The following is a 19049-nucleotide window of genomic DNA, read 5'->3' as shown; positions in this document are numbered from 1 at the left end:
ACAGTGCAGATAATGATGATCTCTACCCTGAGGAGTTCCTGAATTCAATGACTTATATTTATGTACATGAACTCTGTTTAAACACTGACTGGAACAGAGAAAGACCTCAATCAGTGTTAGACAGTAGGTAGTGTGGTTCCATTGTCCACGGTTTTGACTATGTATAAACAATACACATAGAAGAACTATGATAGAAAAGACACATTCTTTTTGGTTATGAAGATGCCCTTGACTATGGTTTCAAGCTATGATTTTTTTAACTAGGATAAGAAGACGATGGATGGATGGATGGATGGGGCACTTCAAAAGAACTGGTGGTACTTGCTAAGTCGTAACATGTGCTAGACAAAGATGGAAGAAAATAATTGATTCTTCTCAAGATTTTGAGTCTCAAGAGAATGATTTTACCCTTGATAGAAATTATTAAGAAAGGAGGTTACAGGGGCACCTGGGTGGTTCAGTGGGTTAAACCTCTGCCTTTGGCTCAGGTCATGATCCCAGGGTCCTGGGATCGAGCCCCATATCGGGCTCTTTGCTCTTTGCAACAGGGAGCCTGCTTCCTCCTCTCTCTCTGCCTGCCTCTCTGCCTACTTGTGATCTCTGTCTGTCAAATAAATAAAATAAATAAAATCTTTAAAAAAAAAAAAAAGAAAGGAGGTTACAAAACAGTACCCAATTCACAAGGTCTTTGGAACCCTAAGCAAGACAATCAGTGTAAAGGATTTAGCGGAGTATAGGCATGAATTAAGTCTTCAGCAGTTGTTAGTTATGACGACAGTCTCGGGAGCAGATGGGACTTTTCTGGACAGCCCTGGGGTCTCATTTCCTCCAACCTTTAGTTCCTTAGCAGAAGGCTACATCAGCAGATCTGAGTCAGCACAAAGGGGGAGTAGACTTACATCAGCCACTGTACACCAGGGGCCTCCCTTTCCTAACAAGGCAGCTTTTCTGACTCCGACCTCTATAACACTGTAAATAGTAAAAGCGCAGCCTCCTCTCTACTGGTATCTTGGCTATGGTATCGCTGACCATCTCTGCCCTGGCAGAGCTAAGAGCTTGGGAGATTGGGTGCACTTTTTTACTTCTCTGCCTATAGTTCTTACCCACCCCCAATTAACTGTATGTTATGTCTGCATCCCCCAAAACAATAGAAATTTGATGACAGAGAAGACAGAAGGAAGCTGAAATTTGGGACAGATCTGCACAGGAAATGACAGAAGCATTTCAGGTTGGGAGATAAAAACTTCTGCCCAAAGGGGTAGAAAATACTTGTAAGCAAAGAAGTAGTAGGTCATGGCTTAGTCTCAAGTCAGCAATGTCAGGGTTAAAGAAAAAAACAGGAGAAAATTGGAATGAGGGGAAGGGAAGACTGCTCTGAAATCAGAGTGAGCAGTGTCCCAACATCTAGGAAGGGAACTGTCGCGGGGGTTGGGGAGGGTGAAATGTCCAGGGATAGCAAGATCCTAGCCTCTGGACAGTGGTTTATTAACAGGGATCCAATCTCTGGAAGGATCCCAGGAAGACTACCAGTGCTAGAAGAAAGACTGACTGGACATACAAGGCAGGTTATGAGCATCCTTCAGAAACTATCAGAGGTTAACAAGTGCTACAGCGGAGATCTGTGCATGGCTGTACTTGTCAAGAGTAGATCATAAAGAGTAAGAGGAAACAAGTAGTGGCTGGAAAGTAAGAAGGCTCAGTGATCTGAAGTAGGGTCTGTGCTGGGGTTACACAGGCCTCAAGGGAAATGTGTCAGAATAAAACACATCATAAAATTGAATAATGATTACAGTTTGGTCCCCGTAATTATTTTCTGATACAATATTATCAAAAGCAAATACTTTCTGAGAGGCACCAAGGGAATCATTCTTCAGGATGATCTCAAGTCAATTTAAGAAGTCCCATGTCCTACCCTACAACCCAGCAATCTCACTACCAGGTATTTACCCTCAGGATGAAAATGTAGTGATCGGAAGGGGCACATGCACCTGAATGTTTATAGCAGCAATGTCCACAATAGCCAAACTATGGAAAGAGCCTAGATGTCCACCAACAGATGAATGGATAAAGAAGACGTGGTATATATATATATATATATATATATACACACACATACATACATACATACAATGGAATACTCTGCAGCCATCAAAAAACACAAAATTTTGCCATTTGCAATGACATGGATGGAACTAGAGGGTATGATGCTAAATGAAATAAGTCAATCAAAGAAAGACAATTATATGATCTCACTGATAAGAGGAATTTGAGAAACAAGACAGAGAATCATAGAGGAAGAGAGGGGAAAATGAAACAAGATAAAACCAGAGAGGGAGACAAACCATAAAAGACTCTTAATCTCAGGAAACAAACTGAGGGTTACTGGGGGCAGATGGGGTGGGAGGGATGGGGTGGCTGGGGGAGGGACACTGGGGAGGGTATGTGCTATGGTGGAAAAAAAAAAAAAAGAGGTCCTATGTAGCTCTCCCCCAAAACCTGTGGGATCACTTTTTCCAAAAGGCTCATTTCTATAACTAATTATAATAAAGCACCAGCTAACTCAAAAGGCTATATTGTTCACAGACGGAATGGCTCAAATTGCTTAGAAGTCACGAAAGGAACAAAGATAAATAAATAATTGTCAATGTTACTATCTCACAGTCTCAAGTCTCTGGTTAATTATCCCAGGTAAGCATCTTCATGAGGTTAATGAAAGGAGGGAGGGGGGACTGGAGGGGAGGTTATAATCCAATGATTTTATTTTGTGTCCTTTCTGATTATGAAAGCAACCGATCTCCAATTACTCCATGCCAAAACTATTTTAACTATTTAAAACAAAATTATATACTCAGTGGAAAAATACCTAAAATATCTAAATTTGATGTGATGGTTCGTTTTATGTATCGACCTGACTGAGCCACAGGGTGTCCAGATGCGTAGTTAAACATTATCTGGGTATGTCAGTGAAAGTGTTTCTGGGTAAGATTAACATTCGAATCCAGAGACTGAGTAAAGCTGATTCCCTCAATGTGGGCCAGCCTCAACCAATCTAATGAAGGCCTGAACAGAAGAAAAAGGTGGAATGAGAAAGAAATCCCCCCTCCGACTGACTCTCTTTAAGCCAGGACACTGGTCTTCTCCCGTCTTCAGACAGAACTGAAACATCAGCTCTTCAGTCTTGAACCTATGAGCCTTGAGTCTTGAACCGGCTTTCAGACTGGATCCTAGACCACAGGCTCTTCTGGGTTCTTGGGCTTGGAGACAGGTGGTGGAACTACACCACAGGCCCTCCTGCGTCTCCAGCTTACGGCTACAGATCTTGGGACCCCTGAGCCTCTGTAACTGTGTGAGTCCATTCCTGCTCATCAATCTTTCTCTCTTTATACATCCTATCAGTGCTGATTCTGTGGAGAACCCTGGCCTATTATCAGCAGATTTATTATCTCTTTACTACATAAATCTATATTGGTTAAATTCACCAATTACTCATCCACCAGAGAAGTTTCAGTCCTTAAAACTTTTATGAAAGGCAAAGAAAAAGGGCCTTAGGCAAAGCCAGTTTGCTCCTGTGCCCTCTCTCCTCTTGTTTTGGAAACATCTTCAAATATATCCATATATAAAGTTTGGGGTTCCAGAGCTCTGTTCTCTGCTGGTCTGGCATAATTCATTTTTATTCTTATAGTCTGTAGAAGTAATATCTGATTTTCCCCCCTTTGATTAGTTTATTTGTACAGTAAATTGAAACTTTTAAAACATGACCTGGTCCCTATTGGGAGTTTTTACCTCCATTTTATCCACCTAAGCTTACTAGATTTTATCCTCTCCTTGCAATTCTTAAAAATTATTATACACACATACACATAATCATGTTTTATTCATCTTCCCTGAAAAAGGCACAGAATATTTTAAAAGGCCCAGAAACACTGTAGAAACTAGAGTAGGTATGGTATCCTGGAGTGTGATTATAAATTAAAATGTCCCCTTTGCTTCCTAAAGAATAAGTCAATACCTAATATCACAAAACTTTCCCCCCAGCCTCTTTCTCCTTTCATGTCAGAATATAATGCTTCTATTGATGTGAAAATGCACCAGCATGCACTGAAGTATAATTAAAGGTAGATTTCCACTCAGCTTGCCTGATGATAGTACAGCCACGTTGGGAATTGAAATATAATAAAAAGTCAGCTAGGTGAAGCTACCCAGAAGCAGCATACCATTCACTCAAATGCTTTTCACTTGGTACCATGTGGCTCTCACAGCCAGTCTATTTGTGAATTTGGGAGAAAAATATCAGCAAATGGTGTTTAGATTTGTCCAAGGTTATCTATATTTAATCTATAGATCTGTATCTATAGACCTACATCCTTCTCACTTTTGTCTTTTACTTAACAAGAGGAGGTGTGCCGGCCAGGCACAAGTCTAGATTCGGAATCAAAGTGAGCACAGTGCTCTAGGAATCAGCCCTCCCCATGCTCCAAGCTTTCTCAGAATCCAGAGCCATATTGTCTTTCACAACAGTCCCCATTTGTTACGTAAATGCCATTAAGGGAATTAAATTGGAGCTCACTGTTTGAGGACAAACTTTTTAAAAATCGACTAGCTGCTTCTAATTAAGTAGAGAAACTAGAATTTTTGAATCGATATAACTTTGTCTATGTAATTTCCATTCATAATGTGGTTAACCATTATACTTTTTGGAATACCATTTTATCCTCAATTATTTTATAGTACACCTTTTTTGTTTTGTTTTGTTTTAACAGTAATTGATATTTATTGTAGAAAATTTGGGTATTATGGAAAATGTATTAAGATGTTAGTAATGAAAAAATGTTAGTAATGGGAACACAATAACCCACCAATTAGAGATAATTAGTATTATTCAGATTTTTTTTCCATCCTGAACTGCTTTTTAGCTATCTATATATTTCTAATAATAATATTGGGATCATATTCAATACGAAACATGATTTCTAATGACATAATAGTGTTCCATTTGACAATACAGCTTTTAAAGGCATCTCTTCATTTAAAACACCTAGTTTGTTTTCTATTACTTTTATTATTTTATATATGTTGTGATAAATATCTCTGTGTACTTCTTTATTTCTTTAGAATCAGAATGATATAAATTTAATACTCAAGGTGAATGACATTTTTTAAGCCTTCTATTAATTATGATTTTAATTTGAATTAAGGAATATAATATACACTACTAAATAGGTCTCCAGTCATTTTGCATTATAAAAAATAAATCACTTGAAGTATGTGAAGTATGCCTAGATAAACATTATTTAATTTTTAAGTTGTAAAAATCCCTTTTTTTTTTAAAGGTTTTATTTTTTTGACCGAGAGAGAGAATGAGAGCGAGAGTGAGCACAAGCAGGAGGAGTGGCAGAGGGAAAAGGAGAAGCAGGCTCCTCGCCGAGCAAGGAGCTTGATGGAAGGCTCTATCCCAGGACCCTGGGATCATGAGCTGAGCTGAAGGCAGAACCCAAACTGACTGAGCCACCCACGTGCACTGAGTAGTAAAAATTCATTTTAAGAAATCTTGAAATAATATCTGCAGTTGGAAATCAGAGAGTTGAAAATCGTATCTCAATAAGCAGAACACAAAAAACAGTACTGCAAACTAAACTTTTTTTCCTTATGTGATGAAAAAGAAACCAACCTCATGATGCAAGTTATCACTGAACGTTCAAAATTGGTATGAATTAATTCTTTCCAGAATTAATGTACTAACTACATTTTCAAATGTTCATAAAATCAAGAGAAGAGATACTCTAATTGCTTAGGAGAGAGTGTGCCAGGAGCAGTTCCAGGGAAATGCATTTGCCAACAATGAACTGGAAACATGCCAGTATTTACCACCCAGTTCCCCAGCTCTACCAGAAGCCAAGAAAATGTCTAATCCTTCTGTTATGTTCTGAATGTTTGCATCCACCCCCCTACAAATTCATGTTGAAATTCTAATGGCCAGTGTGATGGAATTAGTGGGTGGGGCCTGTGGAAGGTGCTTAGGTCATGAATTGGAGGCCTCATGAATGGGTTAGTGTTGTTACAGAAAGAGACCCCACAGAGCTCTCTAGCCCCAAAGACAGCTAATGAAAGTAGCAGTCTGTGACTTGGAAGACGGCCTTCTTTAGCAGAATTCAACTATGTCAGGGAATTCAACTACATCAGCACCCTGATGGCAGGTTTCTATCTTCCAGAACTCTGAGGAATAAATGTCCGTTGCTTAAACCATCCAATCTATTTTGGTACAGGAGCCTGATTAGACTAAGACATCTTCCCTTAACACACCCAAATGCAACTCAAAAGATATACAAAGGACACTGTAATAAAAAAATAAAAATAAAACAAGGCCTTACAAAGATTTTCTGTAGAGACAGAAATACAGAGATGATCTTTACTGAATACAGGTTTCTGAGGCCCTGCAGATGCTGAAAGTCATTCTAAAACTGAAGCAGTAGCTATAAAAACAAACGAGGTTCTAATACTTCAGCTAGAAAACAGCTGATTTAGAAGCAGTGTATTTTCTGAATGCCTTTTCTAAAAGGCTTTGTTTACATGGATAGAAACTGATTTCTTTTCAATAAGAAAAATAATTAATAGAAATCACTTCCCTTCCACTATATAAATGCTGAGTCACATTTTATGACCTTATTAATATGAGTAGACCACAACATTAGAGTATTATTGTAAACACCTGTGCATAATTTAATGGCATAAAATTTAGGAATTTTGCAGTAAAAACCTTATTTTAAATGGTAGGTAGGTTTTTTTTTAATATACATCAAACATACATTTTACTACCATTATAATATTGCAATATTGTTCCTGGAAGATACATTTAGTTTTCAAAAATGGACTGACAGTGTAAATACCTCCAAGCTTAAACTCTTCAGAGAGGAGTCAAGATGGCGGAGAAGTAGCAGCTGAGACTACTTCAGGTAGCGGGAGATCAGCTAGATAGCTTATCTAAAGATTGCAAACACCTACAAATCCAACGGGAGATCGAAGAGAAGAAGAACAGCAACTCTAGAAACAGAAAATCAACCACTTTCTGAAAGGTAGGACGGGCGGAGAAGTGAATCCAAAGCGACGGGAAGATAGACCGCGGGGGGAGGGGCCGGCTCCCGGCAAGCGGCGGAGCAACGGAGCACAAAATCGGGACTTTTAAAAGTCTGTTCCGCTGAGGGACATCGCTCCAGAGGCTTAACCGGGGTGAAGCCCGCGCAGGGTCAGCGTGGCCTCAGGTCCCGCAGGGACACAGAAGGATCGGGGGTGTCTGAGTGTCGCAGAGCTTACAGGTATTAGAACGGGGAAGCCGGCTACAGAGACGGAGCCAAGGAGTGACTCTCAGCTCGGGGTTACCTTGAACCGGTCGCAGGCTCGGTCAGCTCGGAGCGCGGCCGGAGGCAGGGTGACGGGAGTAATTGGGCGCTGTTCTCTGAGGGTGCACTGAGGAGTGGGGCCCCGGGCTCTCGGCTCCTCCAGGCCGGACACCGGGAGGCCGCCATCTTCATTCCCGCCCTCCGGACTCTACGGAAAGCGCTCAGGGAACAAAAGCTCCCGAAAGCAAACCCGAGCAGATTCCTCAGCCCGGCCCCGGGTAAGGGCAGTGCAACTCCGCCCGGGGCAAAGACGCTTGAGAATCACTACAACAGGCCCCTCCCCCAGAAGATCAATAAGAAGCCCAGCCAGGACCGAGTTCACCTACCAAGGAGTGCAGTTTCAATACCAAGGAGAGCAGCGGAATTCCAGAGGAGGAGAAAGCAAAGCACGGAACTCATGGCTTTCTCCCCATGATTCTTTAGCTTTGCAGTTAATTTAATTTTTTTTTCTTTCTCAATTTTTTTTTCTCTTCTTCTGCTAAATTTTTTTAACTTTTACCCTTTTCTTTTTTAACGTTTTTTAACTAGTTTATCTAATATATATATTTTTTTCCTTTTTATATTTTTTCTTTATTCGTTTTCTTTTTTTAATTGTTTCATTTTTTTTTCTTTCTGAACCTCTTTTTATCCCCTTTCTCCCGCCTCACAATTTGGGATCTCTTCTGATTTGGTTAAAGCATATTTTCCTGGGGTTATTGCCACCTTTTTAGTATTTTACTTGCTCCTTCATATACTCTTATCTGGACAAAATGACAAGGTGGAAAAATTCACCACAAAAAAAAAAAAAAACAAGAGGCAGTACCAAAGGCTAGGGACCTAATCAATACAGACATTGGTAATATGTCAGATCTAGAGTTCAGAATGACGATTCTCAAGGTTCTAGCCGGGCTCGAAAAAGGCATGGAAGATATTAGAGAAACCCTCTCGGGAGATATAAAAGCCCTTTCTGGAGAAATAAAAGAACTAAAATCTAACCAAGTTGAAATAAAAAAAGCTATTAATGAGGTGCAATCAAAAATGGAGTCTCTCACTGCTAGGATAAATGAGGCAGAAGACAGAATTAGTGATATAGAAGACCAAATGACAGAGAATAAAGAAGCTGAGCAAAAGAGGGACAAACAGCTACTGGACCACGAGGGGAGAATTCGAGAGATAAGTGACACCATAAGACGAAACAACATTAGAATAATTGGGATTCCAGAAGAAGAGGAAACAGAGAGGGGAGCAGAAGGTATATTGGAGAGAATTATTGGAGAGAATTTCCCCAATATGGCAAAGGGAACAAGCATCAAAATCCAGGAGGTTCAGAGAACCCCCCTCAAAATCAATAAGAATAGGTACACACCCCGTCACCTAATAGTAAAATTTACAAGTCTTAGTGACAAAAAGAAGATCCTGAAAGCAGCCCGGGAAAAGAAGTCTGTAACATACAATGGTAAAAATATTAGATTGGCAGCAGACTTATCCACAGAGACCTGGCAGGCCAGAAAGAGCTGGCATGATATATTCAGAGCACTAAACGAGAAAAACATGCAGCCAAGAATACTATATCCAGCAAGGCTATCATTGAAAATAGAAGGAGAGATTAAAAGCTTCCAGGACAAACAAAACCTGAAAGAATTTGCAAATACCAAACCAGCTCTACAGGAAATATTGAAAGGGGTCCTCTAAGCAAAGAGAGACCCTAAAAGTAGTAGATCAGAAAGGAACAGAGACAATGTACAATAACAGTCACCTTACAGGCAATACAATGGCACTAAATTCTTATCTCTCAATAGTTACCCTGAATGTTAATGGGCTAAATGCCCCGATCAAAAGACACAGGGTATCAAAATGGATAAAAAACCAAAACCCATCTACGTTGCCTACAAGAAACTCATTTTAAACCCTCCAGACTTAAAGTGAGGGGGTGGAAAAGAATTTACCATGCTAATGGACATCAGAAGAAAGCAGGAGTGGCAATCCTTATATCAGATCAATTAGATTTTAAGCCAAAGACTATAATAAGAGATGAGGAAGGACACTATATCATACTCAAAGGATCTGTCCAACAAGAAGATCTAACAATTTTAAATATCTATGCCCCTAACGTGGGAGCAGCCAACTATATAAACCAATTAATAACAAAATCAAAGAAACACATCAACAATAATACAATAATAGTAGGGGATTTAACACTCCCTCACTGAAATGGACATATCGTCCAAGCAAAATATCAACAAGGAAATAAAGGCCTTAAATGACACACTGGACCAGATGGACATCACAGATATATTCAGAACATTTCATCCCAAAGCAACAGAATACACATTCTTCTCTAGTGCACATGGAGCATTCTCCAGAATAGATCACATCCTCGGTCCTAAATCAGGTCTCAACCAGTATCAAAAGACTGGGATCATTCCCTGCATATTTTCAGACCACAATGCTCTGAAGCTAGAACTCAATCACAAGAGGAAATTGGAAAGAACCCAAATACATGGAGACTAAACAGCATCCTTCTGAAGAATGAATGGGTCAACCAGGAAATTAAAGAAGAATTGAAAAAATTCATGGAAACAAATGATAATGAAAACACAACGGTTCAAAATCTATGGGACACAACAAAGGCAGTCCTGAAAGGAAAATATATAGCGGTACAAGCCTTTCTCAAGAAACAAGAAAGGTCTCAGGTACACAACCTAACCCTACACCTAAAGGAGCTGGAGAAAGAACAAGAAAGAAACCCTAAACCCAGCAGGAGAAGAGAAATCATAAAGATCAGAGCAGAAATCAATGAAATAGAAACCAAAAAAACAATAGAACAAGTCAACGAAACTAGGAGCTGTTCCTTGAAAGAATTAATAAGATTGATAAACCCCTAGCCAGACTTATCAAAAAGAAAAGAGAAAAGACCCAAATTAATAAAATCATGAATGAAAGAGGAGAGATCACAAACAACACCAAAGAAATACAGACAATTATAAGAACATACTATGAGCAACTCTAAGCCAACAAATTTGACAATCTGGAAGAAATGGATGCATTCCTAGAGATGTATAAACTACCAAAACTGAACCCGGAAGAAATAGAAAACTTGAACAGACCCATAACCAGTAAGGAGATTGAAACAGTCATCAAAAATCTCCCAACAAACAAGACCCCAGGGCCAGATGGCTTCCCAAGGGAATTCTACCAAGCATTTAAAGAAGAATTAATGCCTATTCTCCTGAAACTGTTCCAAAAAATTGAAATGGAAGGAAAATTTCCAAACTCATTTTATGAAGCCAGCATTATCTTGATCCCAAAACCAGACAAAGACCCCATCAAAAAGGAGAATTACAGACCAATATCCTTGATGAACACAGATGTGAAAATTCTCACTAAAACACTAGCCAATAGGATCCAACAGTACATGGAAAGGATGATTCACCACGACCAGTTGGGATTTATTCCTGGGCTGCAAGGTTGGTTCAACATCTGCAAATGAATCAATGTGATACAATACATTAATAAAAGAAAGAACAAGAACCATATGATACTCTCAAAAGATGCTGAAAAAGCAATTAACAAAGTATAGCATCCTTTCTTGATCAAAACTCTTCACAGTGTAGGGATACAGGGTACATACCTCCATATCATCAAAGCCATCTATGAAAAACCCACAGCAAGTATCATTCTCAATGGAGAAAAACTGAGAGCTTTTCCTCTAAGGTCAGGAACATGGCAGGGCTGTCTACTGTCACCACTGCTATATTCAACATAGTACTAGAAGTCCTAGCCTCAGCAATCAGACAACAAAAAGAAATTAAAGGCCCGAATCAGCAAAGAAGAAGTCAAACTCTCACTCTTTGCAGATGATATGATACTTTATGTGGAAAACCCAAAAGACTCCACTCCAAAACTGCTAGAACTTGTACAGGAATTCAGTAAAATTTCAGGATATAAAATCAATGCACAGGAATCAGTTGCATTTCTATACACCAACAGCAAGACAGAAGAAAGAGAAATTAAAGAGTCGATCCCATTAACAATTGCACCCAAAACCGTAAGATACTTAGGAATAAATCTAACCAAAGAGGCAAAGAATCTGTACTCAGAAAGCTATAAAGTACTCATGAAAGAAATTGAGGAAGATACCAAGAAATGGAAAAATGTTCCATGCTCATGGATTGGAAGAACAAATATTGTGAAAATGTCTATGCTACCAAAAGCAATCTACATGTTTAATGCAATCCCTATTAAAATACCATCCATTTTTTTCAAAGAAATGGAAAAAAATAATCCCCAAATTTATATGGAACCAGAAAAAACCTTGAATAGGCAGAGGAATGTTGAAAAATAAAGCCAAAGTTGGTGGTATCACAATTCCAGACTTTAAGCTCTACTACAAAGCTGTCATTATCAAGACAGTAAAACAAACACATAGATCCATGGAACAGAATAGAGAGCCCAGAAATAGACCCTCAACTCTGTGGTCAACTAACCTTTGACAAAGCAGGAAAGAATGTCCAATGGAAAAAAGACAGTCTCTTCAACAAATGGTCTTGGAAAAATTGGACAGCCACATGCAGAAAAATGAAACTGGACCATTTCCTTATACCACACACGAAAATAGACTCAAAATGGGTGAAGGACCTCAATGTAAGAAAGAAATCCATCAAAATCCTTGAGGAGAACACAGGCAGCAACCTCTTCGACCTCAGGTGCAGCAACTTCTTCCTAGAAACATCGCCAAAAGCAAGGGAAGCAAGGGCAAAAATGAACTATTGGGATTTTATCAAGATCAAAAGCTTTTGCACAGCAAAAGAAACAGTTAACCGAACCAAAAGACAACTGACAGAATGGGAGAGGATATTTACAAACGACATCTCAGATAAAGGGTTAGTATCCAAAATCTATAAAGACCTTATCAAACTCAACACCCAAAGAACAAATAATCCAATCAAGAAATGGGCAGAAGACCTGAACAGACATTTCTACAAAGAAGACATCCAGATGGCCAACAGACACATGAAAAAGTGTTCCATATCACTCGGCATCAGGGAAATACAAATCAAAACCACAATGAGATATCACCTCACACCAGTCAGAATGGCTAAAATTAACAAGTCAGGAAATGACAGATGCTGGCGAGGATGCGGAGAAAGGGGAACCCTCCTACACTGTTGGTGGGAATGCAAGCTGGTGCAACCACTCTGGAAAACAGCATGGAGGTTCCTCAAAATGTTGAAAATAGAACCACCCTATGACCCAGCAATTGCACTACTGGGTTTTTACCCTAAAGATACAAACGTAGTGATCCAAAGGGGCATGTGCACCTGAATGTTTATAGCAGAAATGTCTACAATAGCCAAACTATGGAAAGAACCTAGATGTCCACTGACAGAGGAATGGATAAAGAAGAGGTGGTATATATACACAATGGAATACTATGCAGCCATCAAAAGAAATGAAATCTTGCCATTTGCGACGACGTGGATGGAACTAGAGGGTATCATGCTTAGCGAAATAAGTCAATCGGAGAAAGACAACTATCATATGATCTCCCTGATATGAGGGAGAGGAGATGCAACATGGGGGGTTAAGGGGGTAGGAGAAGATTAAATGAAACAAGATGGGATTGGGAGGGAGACAAACCATAAGTGACTCTTAATCTCACAAAACAAACTGAGGGTTGATGGGGGGAGGGGGGTTGGGAGGGGGGTGGGATTATGGACATTGGGGAGGGTATGTGCTATGGTGAGTGCTGTGAAGTGTGTAAACCTGGCGATTCACAGACCTGTACCCCTGGGGATAAAAATATATGTTTATAGGAAATAAAATTTTTAAAAAAATCTAAATTAAAAAAAAAGAAAAAAAAAAGAATTAAGGAAGGCTTAAAAAAAAATTCCAACTCTTCAAATGAGAAGACAGATCTGTAGGTCAATGTTTTCTAAACCATAGGTCACTTGCTTTTCGGTCACAAAATCAGTTGATGGGTCATGAAAAATTTAATGGAAAAAAAGAGAAAAAAAAAACCATAAAAACAGTAAGAGTGCATCTAAAGCAGCAAACTGAGTTTCAGTAGGTATTACGTGCAATATAAAATGTTTTCTTGTGTTTTCTGTGTTTTGATCAAAATCATTTGAATCTGGGACTTCTTATGCTAGATGATATAAGCCAGATACACAAAGGCAAATACTGTATGATCTCACTTTTATGTAAAATCTGAAAAAAGGAAAATTCATAGAACCAAAGAGTAGAATGATCGTTGCCAAAGGCTGGAGGGTGGGAGAAATGGGAAAATGTTGGTCAAAAGGTACAAACTTTCAGTTACAAGAGGAAAAAGTTCCAGGGAATCTAATGTATAGCAATGGTAATTATACTTAATAATACTGCACTGTAGGGGCACCTGGGTGGCTCAGTGGATTAAAGCCTCTGCCTTTGGCTCAGGTCATGATCCCAGTGTTCTGGGGTTGAGCCCCACATCGGGCTCTCTGGCAGTGAGCCTTCTCCCCCTGCCGCTTTGCCTGCCTCTCTGCCTGCTTGTGATCTCTGTCAAATAAATAAATAAAATCTTTATTAATAATAATAATAATACTGCACTGTATACTTGAAATTTGCTAAGAGAATAGGTCTTAAGTGTTCTCACTGTGCATGTGCACACAAACACACACATATACACAAAAGGTGTTAATTAACTTGACTGTGGTAATTATTTCACAATGTATTATCATACAACTTAAAAAAATCACATTGTACAATCTGTACAACATGTAAATATATATAATTTGAATTTGTTAATCCTACCCCAAAAAAGCTGGAGAAACAAATTTTAAAAACCCCAAATAAGGGGCGCCTGGGTGGCTCAGTGGGTTAAGCCGCTGCCTTCGGCTCAGGTCATGATCTCAGGGTCCTGAGATCGAGCCCCGCATCGGGCTCTCTGCTCAGCAGGGAGCCTGCTTCCTCCTCTCTCTCTGCCTGCCTCTCTGCCTGCTTGTGATCTCTCTCTGTCAAATAAATAAATAAAATCTTTAAAAAAAAAAAAAACCAAATAATTTTTTTTAAGATTTTATTTATTTATTTATTTATTTATTTGATAGACGGAGATCACAAGTAGGCAGAGAGGCAGGCAGAGAAAGAGAAGAGGAAGCAGGCTCCCTGCTGAGCAGAGAGCCCGATGTGGGGCTCGATCCCAGGAACCTGGGATCATGACCTGAGCCGAAGGCAGAGGCTTAACCCACTGAGCCACCCAGGCACCCCAACCCCAAATAATTTTTAAAACACAGTTCTAGGGCGCCTTCTCCAGGGTTCTGATCTGAATGTTAAACAGTATGTTGAACGAACATGTTATCCATCCGACCCTTTTAGCACTTTTCTTCCCCTTTACTACTTACTTAAAGCCAAAGGAAAAGCATAAATCTAAGTATCATTCTAAATAGAAATAAATATAATGGGATGTTTTATAAAAGTTGATTATTGTGACTTGGAAAATATTTTCACAGAAAGATAACCCACTCTGCAAGGTCAAGGTTACTCAGAGTTTGACTGAATTTTACAAGCTGAGTCTACTGTCAAAATTAAAGAGACCTGAAATCAATCACAACATAGAGGGGAAAAATACAAGGAGGGTGAAAAATATATTGAATTCTAACTTATAGGCTTTAGTTTGACTTTATCATCAAAGAACAATGTTGTCCAAGACAGAATAAAAAGCCTTTTGAACCACTTAAATTAGCTTCATCTCGAACCACAGAACTTACTCACTAAACATAAAACTAAGTTACAAGTACATACTGACAGGCACTACCTGAGTGTCTCTATAACGACTTCTCGATACACTACTGAACAGTGTTTACGTGTACATGTGTGCATTGCACACGGAAATGCTAGCATTGGCTGCTTTCCTCTTCTAAATTTTGTGTATCTTCTACATTTTTACAACCAAGCTATTTTAAAAATAAAGTAAAAAGGGACTGACAGACTTCAGTGTTTATGCTGCTGCTAAGAATAAGGTAGACATAATACAGAACTATTTCCCTTTGTTAAAGCAAACATTAGTGCCCTCAGTTAACTTAGCTTTCTAAATTATTTTCTCAGTATTGCTACTTACACTAAGTTACTCATATATTTAATTGAATTTGGTAAAGTACCTTTAAATACAGATGAAAACTGCCTTCTATGGACTCCATTTGTATTTACAGGATGGATGAATGAATGTAGTCATATATCGGATTCCTTTGTTCTTTCTTTCCTTTATTTTTTAATAAACACAGTATAAATGAATATAAGATATAACTTTTAAAAATGTATGTGCATCTATATTTACTTATAAATCTTTCTGGCACTTGAGCAATGATAACTGTTAAGATCATGGTTTCCACTCTGTGTATAGGAAAAATAAATATTTGGAACAGTAAGGTATTTTCATTAAAATATGTAAAACCAAGGTTACCGACATGTTGAGATTTCCTATCAGTTTCCCTTAATTTGCACAGATTCTTAGCTAAATTAACAAAAATTTCTCAAGTCCAATTTTCTCATACTTAAGCAAATCTGTTAAGGAAAATTAGTAATTGCATATTAGATTCCTTTCTTCTTTCTTCCTTTTAGTTTTTCATAAACATAGTTTAAATTAGATGAAAGTATCTTAGAGTCTTAAATTAAACCAGATTAAATTAGGAAATGTTTATTGATCTCAATATTTATGGTCCTATTATTTCCGTTATAATGGTTCCTGTTACATGGAAAACCACCAGGAATTTGGGTTTGTTCAGAGAATGTCAAGAGGGAGGGAGGCTTTCATACTTATATTTTTATGTTTTTAGTCATCAGAAAAGAATCATTAATCATAATAAAATCTAATGGGATGTTTTTCAACTGTGGTAAATATTTGTATGTGTATTTGTTTTATGTGTTTTTCTGGTCTCTCCAGATATTTTCTATTTGCTCTAAATCTCCCCAGGTGAGTTTATACTGGGAAGCAGTGATAAAATATGGTTGATCAATCATTTTGACTCCAAACATTCAGGGGAAAGCAAAACTAACAAAGCAAAAACAGAAAAAGCAAATCTCTAGGTACACAATGGCTTTTGAGTTCAATAATTCAGACACACCTCTAATATCATGGTCCCTATATCTTCCTTGAATCCTTCTCAGTAATAGTCTATACAACCATGCCCTAAAGAAACACAAAGCCTATTTCATGCAAGGACGCATATCCTTCAGCAGGAAATATTCTGTTAGTGAACACCAGTTTAAAGGGCCACAATGTTAACTCCACAAACCTTCCCAGAGCACCTCTACTATACCAGGTGCTCTTCCATATGCAAGAACAGAAGAACAGGCAGAGCCTATCCCCTCAAAGAGCTGACAGCCTACAGGGAAATGACATGGACACAGACAGTGTAACGTGCTAGAAACCTTATCGAGTTTCTAATGGTGACCCAAGGGAACATGGAATATTTCGACATCAGAGTGAGCAGCCATGCAATTGAGAATTTTTTTATTATGAACTTCCTCTCTCAGTATTTGGTACATTTGCACAAGCTGCTCAGTTAATGTTAATTTTCTCTATCTTCTAAGTAGTTCTTCACAAAATAAAAACATCTACTGCAAGGAACATCTAAAGACATTTGATGAAAACTTTTAGTCTTTAAGAGTCCCCTGTCATGACTACTTTTTGTCTGTAACATCTCACTTTGCTATCTCAGCTTTCTTTGTATCATATTAATCAAAGAATATCCCAAAGTTGCTACATTTGTTCAATTAACAATATTACCCAAGCCTCAGTTTATTAGACCACTGTGAAGTCAATTTTAAAAATTACCCTGTCAAACCAAGACAGTCAGTCTTCCCTCAGTAGATACATATATCTTTTCATTCCTCTTTGTACTTGCCTCTTGTTGTTGTTTTTCCCAAAAATCTACATAAATTTAGAAATCACTTTGAGGTTTTGATTCAAGCAGTTGCATATATCTTTAAAGTCATAATTAAATTAATTTATACTTGCTACTAATAGTAAAAGGTATTTGAATGTCCATAAAGTCAAACAGTACCAGGCACTCTTATGTCCGTAAAATAGACATTCTTTGTAAACATAAAATACTCACCTAGAGTAATGTCCATGGCCCTATTAATGTGAACTAGCATGTATCAGTAAGAGAAGATCTTGGTGCTCTGAGACAGTCTCAACCAACTTTCTTCCTCGCCCACCCCTCACCCTCTGAGCCAGTTTTCAAGATTCTCTTATTCAATCAATACTCCGGGCAGGCAAGTAAGAATCTCACCGAGTCTGAACCCAAACAACCTCAAGCACGCAACACCAACAAAACAAAAGCAATGTTAGCTGTGGAAATCCTAACAGCAGTTTCAGAAGCAAACAGCAAACCGACTGCACTAACCTGAGGAGATATCTATTTGGCTCATCTTCGTCTGCGTGACATTGATGTGAACACCAACTTTGCTTTCCGTGAGGTCAATCTCCACATTGCCCAAATTATCTGCAAACTGACTGAAAAGCAGGAGACCATTTGGGTTCCAAGTCCTGAACTGGAAACTGACTGAAAACAGGTCCTGGTTAGGCCGTCCTGGCACCTCCAGGTAACTGGTAGCATTGAAAAAGACAGGCACTGTGTAGGGCTCCACACACGAGAAACTCAAATTTCCCTGGAAAACAAAAGAGCGTGCTTTGAGACAAATGCAAACAAAGCTAAAGGCTATGGATGTCAGTGCAGAGCCTGAGCTCGTGCCAAACTCGCAAAAGCAGCACCATGATTTAGGTTCGACACCCAGATAGGCTGGCATCACTCTTCTTGCACGGTGTGTCTAACAGGGCTCAGCAGCTGGCTGTCAAGATGAGGAATTAACAAGAACCATCTACCATGGAATCAACAGACTGACAGCCTGATGGGATCGGATGTGTCCCTGTGTGGTGGGCGTGTGAGTGTGAACCTCTGGACTTTCTAAAGAGGGCAGAAAGCTGACAATGCCTCAGCCAAGAAGGAGATGCCACCATCGTCTTCTGGATGGCCTATGTTCAGTGTTTATTCATATTATTACTAGTCTCACGAGGAACTACGGTCATTTGGTTGTTATTTATTCATTGATAATATGGGATAAATATTCTTGGTTTTTATCCCCATACCTAATATATATGAATTAATATTAACTGGGTAGCATCAGCATAATTGTGATTATTTCAGATTATTGTTATATTAAATTCCCCTGAAGTGTGCATACATTATAATGAATTCATGCCTCTGAAAATAGTAGTATGAATGTACAAAATGAAAACAAACTTGTGATAACTGAAGCCTATTCCTTTCTTCTTACTCTCTCTCTATTCTGTTCCAAAAAAAATCTGATTTTCCATTCAGACACACTAAATGTTGTATTCCAGTGCATAAGTACCTTCCTTTTAAAGGTCTGGAAATCTAGGTTTGCTTCTGACTTCTTTTATCGCACCATAGTATTTTGAGCAAGACAATTTGTTCACATTTTCATCTGATCCTTGAATTACTTATTCACAACAACACGACACCACACAATATCTAGGTTTAGATGGATTGTTCTTGCATTTCAGCACATTAACCATTACAGTCAAGGCAGGCTGTCCCTCTGAATTAATATTCAAACTAAATTTGCATTGTAGCTTCACAGGTAATTATTTTTAACTACTTACTTTTACCGATG

General features: G+C 38.7%; 1 protein-coding gene across 1 annotated transcript in view; it reads right to left on the bottom strand.

Moving 5' to 3' along the window:
• Positions 1-19049, bottom strand: part of LOC111154452 (contactin associated protein like 2) — a 2043877-nt gene that overhangs the window by 1065536 nt on the left and 959292 nt on the right. The window contains exon 8 of the mRNA XM_022514057.1: positions 17759-18023. Coding sequence (XP_022369765.1) covers positions 17759-18023 — 265 coding nt within the window. The remainder of the gene's footprint in view (positions 1-17758; positions 18024-19049) is intronic.

Source organism: Enhydra lutris, unplaced genomic scaffold (genome assembly GCF_002288905.1).
Source record: "Enhydra lutris kenyoni isolate GAN:26980312 unplaced genomic scaffold, ASM228890v2 scaffoldscaffold37, whole genome shotgun sequence".
Lineage (NCBI taxonomy): Eukaryota > Metazoa > Chordata > Mammalia > Carnivora > Mustelidae > Enhydra > Enhydra lutris.
This window is presented reverse-complemented; position numbering and strand designations above follow the sequence as displayed.